Below are 12,464 nucleotides of genomic sequence, written 5' to 3'. Positions count from 1 at the left end.
AAGGTCCGCCAGTAACACCTCTTCCCCAAAGTCAGAAGAGTCAGTGGAGTTGGTGGAACACGGGAAAGCCCCCGGGAAGTACTCTTCATACTTCATATTTGAGCAGGATCAAAAATAGTGATTTGAATGAGTTTCAATGAGCACACTTTGGTGCAAAGGTGTGTTAACGTGAGTATTTTTGTCACAGTTGTTTAGAATGGACAAAAAAAAAATTTAACATGAACATTTTTTAAAGCACCCAAAAATACACAACCTGGCACATTTTGAAAAATATGCATGAAAAAATGAAAAAGATATGCTAAAAAGAAAAAGTCAAAAACACAAAAAGGTGTCTAGGTGTGCTAAAGGGTTGAAGACAAAAGGAAAATTTCCTGAAAATTTCATCTGTCTGCGACTTTTCGAGTTATCGTGCTCACAGACAGACAGACAGAAAAACAAACAAACACTGTTAAAAACAGATACCTCCTGGCGGAGGTCAATAACTTCAAAAATATAGGAAGGGGGTGGCTTATTTCTTGTCCTTACACTCGTCTAGTCATACATTCATTCATTCAATCATTGTTTGTTTGAATAAGACATTTCAGTTAAATATATCTTAAAGGAGACAAGCACAGTCATATTTGAGAAGTGAAATAAAGTTTATATGATTTACAGAAAGTGAGCAAGAATTATTTAAACAAAATTAGGCATGTGCATAAGTTTAGGCACTACAAAAGAAAAATGTTGTGCATCCTCCTTTTGCAGAAATAACAGCCTCTAAATGCTTCCTATAGCTTCCAATTAGATTCTGAATTCTGGTGGAAGGTATTTTGGACCATTCTTCTTTACAAAACATATCCAGTTTAGTCAGGTTTGATGGTTTCCGAGCATGGACAGCCCGCTTTAAATCACACCACAACATTTCAATAATATTCAGGTCTGGGGACCGAGATGTCCATTCCAGAACGTTGTATTTGTTCCTCTGCATGAATGCCTTAGTAGATTTTGAGCAGTGTTTAGGATCGTTGTCTTGTTGAAAGATCCAGCCCTGGCACAACTTCAACTTGGTCACTTCCTGGACATTGTTCTCCAGAATCTGCTGATATTGCAGACTTTCTGTAAATCATATAAACTTTATTTCACTTCTCAAATACCACTGTGTTTGTCTCCTATATTAGTGTTTTTCAACCTTTTTTGAGCCAAGGTACATTTTTTTCATTTAAAAAATCACGAGGCACACCACCAAACAAAAATGTATACAGTGGGGCAAAAAAGTATTTGGTCAGCCACCGATTGTGCAAGTTCTCCCACTTAAAATGATGACAGAGGTCTGTCGTTTTCATCATAGGTACTCTTCAAATGTGAGAGATAGAATGTGAAAAAAAAATCCTGGAAATCACATTGTAAGATTTTTAAAGAATTTATTTGTAAATTATGATTGAAAATAAGTATTTGGTCAATAACAAAAGTTCAACTCAATGCTTTGTAATATAACCTTTGTTGTCAATGACAGAGGTCAAACGTTTGATGTATGTCTTCAGCAGGCTTGCACACACTGTAGCTGCTATTTTGGCCCATTCCCCCATGCAGATCTTCTCTCGAGCACTGATGTTCTGGGGCTGTCGGCGGGCAACACAGACTTTAAACTCCCTCCACAGATTTTCTATGAGGTTGAGGTCTGGAGACTTGGTAAGCCACTCCAGGACTTCAACGTGCTTCTTACAGAGCCACTCCTTCATTGCCAGGGCGGTGTGTTTGGGATCATTGTCATGCTGGAAGACCCCATCCATGTTTCATCTTCAATGCTCTCACTGATGGAAGGAGGTTTTGGCTCAAAATCTCACGATACATGGCCCCGTTCATTCTTTCCTTAACACGGATCAGTCGTCCTGTCCCCTCTGTCCACCCCCATGCTTCACAGTAGGTATGGTGTTATTGGGATGCAACTGTGCAATCATCTTCCTCCAAACACGACGAGTTGAGTTTTATACAAAAAAGTTGTATTTGGTTTCATCTGACCACATGACATTCTCCCAATCCTCTTGTGGATCATACATATGCTCTCTGGCAAACTTCAGACGGGCCTGGACATGCACTGGCTTAAGCAGGAGGACACGTCTGGCACTGCAGGATTTGATTCCCTGTCGGCGTAGTGTGTAACTGATGGTAACCTTTGTTACTTTGGTCCCAGCTCTCTACAGGTCATTCACCAGGTCCCCCTACGTAGTTCAGGGATTTTTGCTCACCGTTCTCATGATCATTTTGACCCCACAGGATGAGATCTTGCGTGGTATTGAGTTGAACTTTTGTTATTGACCAAATACTTATTTTCCACCATAATTTACAAATAAATTCTTTAAAAATCTTACAATGTGATTTCCAGGATTTTTAATCTGAAGTGTACCTATGATGTAAATTACAGACCTCTGTCATCATTTTAAGTGGGAGAACTTGCACAAATCGGTGGCTGACCAAATACTTTTTTGCCCCACTGTATATATATAGATGTATATATATACATCTATATATGTATATATACATATATATGCATATATACATAAACATATACATATATACATATACATATACGTATATATACATATATACATATACGTATATATACATATACGTATATATACATATATACATATACATATACGTATATATACATATATACATATACATATACGTATATATACGTATATACATATACGTATATATACATATACACATATACATATACGTATATATACGTATATACATATACGTATATATACATATACATATACGTATATATACATATATACATATACATATACGTATATATACATATACATATATATACATATACATATATGTATATATACATATATACATATACATATACGTATATATACATATATACATATACATATACGTATATATACATATACGTATATATACATATATACATATACATATACGTATACGTATATATACATACATACATATACATATACGTATATATACATATATACGTATACGTATACATACATATATACACGTATATATACACATATACGTATATATACACATATACGTATATATACACATATACGTATATATACACATACGTATATATACACATACGTGTGTATATATACGTATATATATATACACGTATATATACACATATACGTATACATGTATATATATACGTATATATACATGTATATATATACGTATATATACACATATACGTATATATACACATATACGTATACATGTATATATATACGTATATATACACATATACGTATATATGTATATATATACATATACATATACGTATATATACACATATATATATATAGATATGAATATATCTATATATATACAACCCCTGGCAAAAATGATGGAACCACCAGTCTTGGAGGATGTTCATTCAGTTGTTAAATTTCGTAAAGAAAAACTTGACAAAAAACTTAACTAATTTCAAATGGCAACTTTCTGGCTTTCAGAAACTCCAAACGAAATCAAGAAAAATTAAATGACTTTAGTTATGTCTGTGATCTGCTTTTTCTTAACGAAAATAAACAACTGAATGAACATCCTCCAAGACTGGTGATTCCATAATTTTTGTCAGGGGTGGTAGACTAGCCAGGAAGTCAGGAATTGAACCGCAAAGATTAATCCCTGTACCACTGAGCTGCCATCGCTCCAACACGAAGGCCACCATAGTCCCATGACACACTTGGGAAAGGCAGGAGTGAGCAAATGATTCCTCTGTTTGTTGCAATCTGCAGTCTAACCATTAGATGCCACTAATTCCTACAGACTGACTGGACCTTACATTCTCTTGTACAGGATCCTCCACTAGACCTAACACCTGTTAGCATCATCCATCATTCACTGACCACATTTACTTTCAGTGGTTAAGTCAGTCATTGCTACCACTGTAAAAGTCACATTATTATTATTGTGCGATACAGGACAGCTTGACGGGCTCTTCAAACAAAGGTCCAAATGTTTTTCAGCAATTCAGTTTAAAATGTAATTTCTTCACAGTGGTAGTATTTAAGAAAACATAAAAGTGTTATTTCAGTCCATCGAGCAAGTCAGTTAAGAACAATTATTTATTTACAGGAGCCTGGTAAAACCAAGGCTGAATCCCAATTCTACCCCTTCCCCCGAGCCCTTTTGTTCCCCTTGGCCCTCAATAAAGTTGAGGGTGCTAGGTGTTAAGGCCACATTATACTTCTACAACTGCGTAATGCATTATCTGACTGGGTAACCACGGAGACCCCTCGAACCTTCATAGTTCTCCATCATGATGCCCGATACGCACTGCAATTTTCCGACCGATCAGTAGGGGTCGCTACGCAAGGTTTTTGCGCTTCTGGCTACAGTGAGCAATTTCGGAGAGAGAAAGACTGTTGTTGTTGCACCTGAATAACATTGAAACAGTGGCCGTTTCTCACCTGAAATAAATATTTTCCTATGTCCCAGACTGCAGTTTTAAGATTATTTGATGCGAAAAGTTAGCCATTAAGAGTCTAAACATGTGGTTTGTGTATTAAGATTTGACAATTTTACCGACATTGTCGGCAGTGATCAGCTCCACCTCTGTGGACGATCGGTGTGCACAGTGGCCGGCACAGAGCAGGCCTCGCAGTTACCGGTGTCACTTGACGGATTGACGGACACAACATCTCATGCACCCGGAGACGATGAGGCTCTCCGGCGACGTAGAGGCGTCTCCGTAACTGACGTAGAACATTTTACGGAGGAGTATAAATTGTTCGCACTTGAAGCTTGTGGACTGCAACATCAACAATCGAGGTGGCAAGCCCATCGCATCAACAATCCAAAAAAGCCGTCCTCACAATTGCCTGGGCCGTCAGCTGCTAACCACCGACATCGGAGGCTACGACTGTATCACAGACACCAAAGGAGCCCTCTTGTCTCCTCTGGTGTCCCTGAGGTAAAAAGGGGACAGGAAAATAGCTAACGTCAACTTGACAGCGAGTTACGTAGCACAGCTATAGGTATATTGGTTCTACCAATATCAAAGCAGTGCGCCGGTATAATCAACCAAGGAGTAGTAGTAGTAGTAACATAGCTTGAGCCATTGCCTCCAAAAAGATTTACCAGCCGGCTTTAACTTCGCTGACAGGTCATGCAGGGGATGCTGGGAAATTCCTCAAAACAATTCTTTTCATGTGTGGTCCTTTGGAAGCTTCATTTCAAGGGCTATGTAGCCTGACGGCTTGGCCCTAAACCTTAACCCAAATGAGAAACGAGACAGCCCTACCCCTCACATGAACACACAAAAACAAGGGGTAGGTGGAAGGGGTGGAATTAGGATTCAGCCCAAGTGTGTTCTAAAGAGAATTTACAAGCACGCCAACACCGACTTCATATGGTCCCAGTGGCACAACATTTTCCAACCCAGTTAGTGATTGATTTGTTCAAAATATACCAAATGTATTAATAATTAACAAATCATTTGTATTTCTTTTTTAAACAAATGTTTTTTATACCTGGAGAGCCCATCTGGTTGGAGCTTGGCAGCAGTAGAAAACTTTAAGGCGCTCAGTCACAGGACAGTTTGTGTCATCGAAGAAGTCAACTAGAGCCTGGAAAAGAAGGGAGGAGCAAGTCAATGTGTGCAGCAACTTCTACTGCATTAACAACACTGTTATTCATAAACACTGGGAATATTTCAGTCTCCTCAAATTTTAATACACTCTAAAGGACTGTTAATAATACGAGAATCACAAAATAGTATGATCAAGAGGAAAACGGACAGAGCACAACTACACGACGTCTGGAAAAGGAGCGTGACTGAAGTGAGTTTAAAGTAATTTGAATGAGAGACAGTCATAAAAAAGTATTTCCATCCCCGCACTTATGAAATGTCTACATGAATTTTGATCAGTGTCTGGATATAAAATTAATGAAAATAAATCAGAAGCTATGATGATTTCAGGTATCTGGCCTACACAATTAAATAAAAATGTCTCTTTTCGCTGGTCCAAACAAGGATTCACATATCTGGGAATTATAATTACACCAAACCCCACTCAGTTGTTTGATGCAAATTACAAAAAATTGATTAAACAAATACAAAAGATGTGACATGTTGGGAGGTCCTTCCCCTCTCTCTAATTGGCAGAGTAGAAACAGTAAAAATGAACCTATTACCAAGACTTCTTTTTTTGTTTCAATCCTTTCCTGTAAGAGTACCTGCTTCCACTTTAAACATGTTAGACAAATTAATCTCAACGTTTATCTGGCAGAAGAAGAGATAGAGAGTGAGATTAAAATCCCTTTATTTACCCAAAGACAGGGGAGGCCTAGGTCTACCGAACCTTAAAAAATATTATTGGGCTGCACAAATTAATGCAATAGTGGCATGGATGGGAAATGACCGGGAAGCAATATGGACACAGATGGAGCAAGGCTCAGTTGGGGGTATCTCCTTACCAATATTGCCATTTATCGATACAAAGTCAGTCAGTAAACTCAAAATAAAGAACAAATTGATAAAACACACTTTAAAAGTTTAGACAACAGTGAAAAAAATGCTCAGGGGACCGGAGTCGATCTCGAGGGCCATGTTGATCGTAGGGAGTATTAAATTCCCACCTTCCATGTGGGATAGCGGGTTTAAAAGGTGGGCTGATAAGGGTCTCTATACAATTAATCAACTTTTTAAAGAAACAGAAATTAAGTCATTTTCTCAGCTTCAGGGACAATTTAACCTCCCGTCAAAAGATTTATATAGGTACCTCCAGATAAGACACTATATCACAAGCCATAAGGAAATAGAGCTAGTCAGCAAAAAGCCAAATGAAATAGAAGAGTACTTTATTAGTGTTCTGAAGAAGCACTTCCCTGGCCGTTTTTTTCACCGATAACCGATATAATTAATTAATGTATTTTAAAACGCACTCCTTTGGCTCTGATGCACCGTCTCTGCCTGAAGTCACCACTCTCTTGGTTGTGTAACAATGTCCCGCCCACAACCCTCACTGATTGGCTACTTGGCGCAAGTGAGTCAGTGACTGCCAATCAATCCACACTGAAGCCTCTACATGCATCGCCACAGACTCGAAGGAGAGGCGGCGGACTGCTCCGGTGAGCAGCAGAAAGGTAAGGCAGTGAGAGTCCAAGTTTCAAAGCCCTCTAGGAGGAAGTTTTAAAAAATACCACAACCTTATCCTCTAGTATAAAACCTGCGCTTTGGCTCTGGAGATTAAACTACTTCAACACGTGTACCGCTACATTATAATTGCCGCGACCGCTTTAGAGCTGGGGACAGACGCACAATAATAATAGGAGACCCTTACGGTTATCATTACGTTGTGGGAATAATTCATCTCCTAACGTGTGTCAATAAACACCCGCTGTGATTATGGACTATAAGTTTAACAGCACGCGCTAACGTGTCCTTGTTTGTTTTCAATCGCCTCTCCCTCAGCGCTCTCTTTTTTCAATCAATAAATTTACCGTCGCGTCTACAACTCACGTGTGTAAAGTAGACTTTGTTGTTTTAATTTCCAATTGCCAAGTGCCTTATTCTTATTTATGTAATATGACATACAGTTCTAAGCACAAGAGTGTACATTTAATGTTCTGAGATTCCAAATATGACTTAATTTCTCTAAATATATAAATAAATATAATAATAATAAGGAACTATAAGTGAAAAACTCTGTTAAGCACTGAAAGTTGTGTCTTTATTTACTCATTATGCTGTTTGATGTAAAACATTTTCATAAATAACTATTTAATCTATAAAATGAATGTAGTGAGCCAAGGTTCTGGCCACCCTCTGTATTGGTTTGCTCTTAATCAGGCTGGATCAGATGTAGCCTACCTGAGAGAACATAAGACATCATTTATTAAATGTTTTTCATGTAGGCTATCATAAGAATATTATGTAGTGGAAGTTTTACAGACAGTTTTGCTCTAATAAATTAATATATATTTTCTCTTTTAATTCTCACTCTTTCTTTTTGTCTCTCTTTCTCTAAATCCTCATTACAGATGGATGGATCCAAGAAGCGGGTGAAAAGTACACTATGGCAGTATTTCACACAGCCAACCCCAGGAAGGGCAGTGTGTAATACCTGCAAATACATTAATGATTATGTGATTATGTTATTATGTTAATTATTTAAGTTAAGGCCATTTTGTCAGTGTAAACAAACTGTTTACTGTATTCAATTTAATCCCAGGTGTGTTTCTCTAAATTTTGACACCAACATGTTCATTTTTACTGCAAATAAATATCGGTTCTACATATCAGCTATCGGTTTTGTTTGGTTATTAATAATCGGTATCGGCCCTGAAAAATCCATATCGGTCGATCCCTAGAAATAACATGAGCAAATGGTTAAAAAAAAAAAAAAAAAACATTGCTTCCGAGACTTCCTACTGTATTTGCACAAACAATCTGCAAATCCACCTCACAGAGAGAGAGACAGAGAAACAGACTTACCTGGGTTTGCATCATGGCTCTCTCAACTCGCCGGGAGCTTCCTCTTTCCAGTTTGGTTCTGAGGCAGAGAGCTGTGATTTCTACAGCCCAGAACTTTGGCTGAGAGAGTATACACTGAAGAGGAACATGGCAAGAAGGGAAAGGGTCACACAGAACACCATCCTTTAGTCAGCATCATGTAATTCAGGGTGGAAATTACATAGTCCATAACATGTGAGAAAACATCAAAAAATGTTGGTCAGTGTTTGTCCACAAACCAAAATGATTGAATTCTAATGATGTCTTTGTTTTATAGAGCAAAGACAGAAAAAAAAAAATTAAGAAGCTAAAACAATCAGATATCTTCAGATAATCATGAAAAAAGCTTCAAACCAACTAATTGATTATCAAAATAGTTGACGATTTAGTAATCGATTAATAATCAAGTAATTATTTCAGTGCTAAAGGAGATTATAGTTGAGATCTGGTCATTTGTATTTTATTTGGTTTCTTTGCTTCGCTGGTTTGTTTGTTCCAATAGTAGAGGTGCGTTTCCAACTGTACTTAAAATGTATAAACCATTATTTCTGAATGACAGCAAGGTTTCCCCCAGTGCATTATACTTGCCCCCCTGCCAGGCTTAGCGTTGCTTGTTTATTTATTTTAACTTTTTTTTTTAATACACCAAATATGTGTCCAGCCATGGCAAAACCGGTCACAAGTCTACTTAGGGACATTTGGAGTTATTTACAGATTCTTAAAGTGTGATTTTTAAGCTTTCCAACAATGTCAAACACATGTACATCTGATACTTTTTGAAGATGATATGGCAATTTGAATGTAGGCACTCCTCAAACTGCTTTAGGGAGAATTTTAGCCTCATAGATTTACACCTTCTGAGAGGCAAGAGACAGAATCATCACATTTACATAGCATAAACCCTCCTGGTCTAAGCTGTCAGTGAAACCAAACCCTGCTCTGTATGAGCACAGATATATTTGTTGTGAGCTACACTGCTACACAGAACAATACATATACAATACATGAAAAACTGGACATAATATCCTCTTAAGATTTGAAATGAAATAACCTAAAAGAAATATGGGGGGGGGGCTTATTCATTTATCATTTGTGTAGTCATACAGTGGTATGCAAAAGTTTGGGCCACCCCTGTAAATGTTCATGATTTTCCTTTATAAATCATTGGTTGTTTGTTGTTTTTGTGACAATGAAGTCTGCTAACACGTTAGCATAAAGATCGCTAGCTTAAATGCTAACAGTCCACACACCAGCAATCTCTGTGCTTTCTCTGTCCTTGTGAAGACGTTCAGCCACAGTTCAGATATTGCCCTGTTCTCCTTGCCTTCCTTTTTTCAACAAATCTTTATGACGACTGCTTTGATGACAATCATGCTTTAATTTCGCACTGCACACACACACACACACACATAACTGCTGGAATGTTCCAGACACTCTCTCTCCCCCTCCCCCCTCTCTCTCTCTGTACGTGCATATTAATTAGCCATGTGTATTCTCCTTGATCGTCAGCCGATTGACTGAAAAAACAACAAAAGTCTGGAATATGAGGTCGCCACACCCAAACTAGGAGTGACTCACAGCGATAAAACAACCTTAATTAAAACACAACGTTTATGGTTTTAAGACCCACAATACTGTGATTTGAAGCATGTAGTGGCTTCTTCAAAACTTCAACTGGCTGGGCCAACTTGTTCCCGCTTGGTCTGTGGCGGGTCACATTTTTTTCTAAACCAGGGAACAAGGGTGCTGCGCCCCCATTTTATCGGGATAGCAATTACATGTCCAGGTGCCGATTAAAACCCAAGTCACACTATCAAATACGCCATTATTACGGTTATATTTTTCTTGTCAATAAAGATGTTATATTTAGGGACGCACTGATAATTCGGTGGCTGGGGCAATGAGACGCAACTCGGGAGCTTTCTGGGGGAGTTGTTTTTCATCTTCTGCTATCTGCTAGCTGGGCGATAGCAGATGGGGGGCCGAAATGATAATGGTTGAATTTAGGTTCGAGCAAGGCAACACAATGCCAACTAGTACCGCAAGCGGTATTAAAGCTCACACAGAGTGGTCCTGTTGCACATATGTGACCCGCCACGGACCAAGAGGCAACAAGTCGGCCGAGCGCAAAACGAGAAAAACAGGAAAACGTTTTTTTTTTTTCAAAATTAGGGATTTCCGTTTTTTTCAAAATTACACAAGTTGAAGTTTTGAAGAAGCCACTACATGCTTCAAATCACAGTATTGTGGGTCTTAAAACCATAAACTTTGTGTTTGAATTAAGGTTGTTTTATCGCTGTGAATCACTTCTAGTCTGGGTGTGGCGATCTCACATTCCAGAGCCTTTGTTGCTTTTTCAGCCAATCAGCTGACGATCACGGAGAATACACATGGCTAATTAATATGCAGGAGAGGGGGAGAGAGAGAGAGAGAGAGAGAGAGAGAGAGAGAGAGAGAGAGAGAGAGAGAGAGAGAGAGAGAGAGAGAGAGAGAGAGAGAGAGAGAGGGGAGAGAGAGAGGGAGGGGGAGAGATAGAGTGTCGAATGTCCAGCGTATGTGTGCAGTGTGTGTGTATGTGTGCGCAGTGCGAAATTAAAGCGTGATTATCATCAAAGCAGTCATCATCAAAGCTTTGTTTGACAAAGGAAGACAAAGAGAGCACAGAGACTGCTGGTGTGTGGACTGTTAGCATTTTAAGCTAGCGATTCGGAAGCTCCCACAGATCAAGAGTTATCAGCACTTAAGGTATTTATATTCAAAATTCTGCATTTCATAAATAAAAAAGTCACAAATGGACATAATAGTGTTCCATGTGAACAGTGAGCCATGTTTTAACCCTGTAAGACCCACGGTTGTAAAATTACAACGTTAACTTTAGCCATCCCTAAAAACAATCTGTTATATTTTATCTGTTTTTTTACCACATGTACATAGTCATTGGGTCTTAATGTTCAGTCGCACAGTGTTAGTGGATGTTGCATTTGTTTATAAGTCCTGATTTATGGCCATAAAGGCACACAACTTTTCAAGATTTCCTCCGAACAAAACCCCTTTGTTTCATTGGACTGGATTCATCAGATTAAAGTAAGTAAAATGTCTCTTATATTTTATTTTGGGATGTTATTATAATGTGTAGAGAATGTACATATTTAGTTATTGTGAAATAGATGCATCAAATCTCATTTAGAGCTTGTTACATAATTGTTGTAATTTTACAACACTGGGTCTTGGTGGTAGCAAAAATAGCAGGCTTGTTACAGTGGACACAAACAGGTTGTATTCACTCCACAACATCACTGCCTGAAAAAGAGTATTTTCTTTATACATGAACAGTATACATTACATACATTATACCCTTGTGTTGTGTTCTGGTCAAATTTGACTGATTTAAAAGTTTTATGTCTAAAAAAATACATAGTTAATTTGATCAGACTGAGCTAAAATCCCATGTCTTTGTCCACAAAGAGGATATCAACAAACAATTCAGTTCTGGGAAAGGTGTAAATGTTCCTGAATGTGGGGTGTGGATGTAAGTGGGGGTTTGCATGTTTTTCTTTTAGTATGATAAGTAGAGACCATAGGCTCAGACAATTACATTTAGGGCATTTAGCAGATGCTTTAGTCCACAGCGACTTACAATCAGCAGACAGTATTGTCTGCCTTGAAAACATTTCTACCCAGAGGACTTGGTCCACCACCCTATCTATTCCTTCAGGTTATGTACTACAATATACAAAGCATATTTATACATGTTAATTCATTGCTTTTTTTCCAGAATGACACCAGCAAGAGCTGTGATACAGTGTGCAGGATGTGATTGATATCATCCAATCTGGAGAGAGTGAAGTTGAGATGGAACTCAATGACACTGATGAGAGTGATGAAGACTCGGATGAAGAGGTCTGTCAACAAGTGGACAAAGTAAACCAACCACCCATGGACTGTCCAGCTGATCATTACGTGGACATCGAGCCAAAAA

The 12,464-nt window shown here is 38.2% G+C and overlaps 1 protein-coding gene across 1 annotated transcript in view; it reads right to left on the bottom strand.

The window, feature by feature from the left end:
• Positions 1–12,464, bottom strand: part of ttc27 (tetratricopeptide repeat domain 27) — a 182,623-nt gene that overhangs the window by 88,585 nt on the left and 81,574 nt on the right. Inside the window, exons 10-11 of the mRNA XM_083898147.1 lie at positions 8,468–8,581; positions 5,502–5,597 (exon numbers count right to left, since the gene is read on the bottom strand). Coding sequence (XP_083754273.1) covers positions 5,502–5,597; positions 8,468–8,581 — 210 coding nt within the window. The remainder of the gene's footprint in view (positions 1–5,501; positions 5,598–8,467; positions 8,582–12,464) is intronic.

This window comes from Microchirus variegatus (genome assembly GCF_963457635.1).
Source record: "Microchirus variegatus genome assembly, chromosome: 11".
Lineage (NCBI taxonomy): Eukaryota > Metazoa > Chordata > Actinopteri > Pleuronectiformes > Soleidae > Microchirus > Microchirus variegatus.
This window is presented reverse-complemented; position numbering and strand designations above follow the sequence as displayed.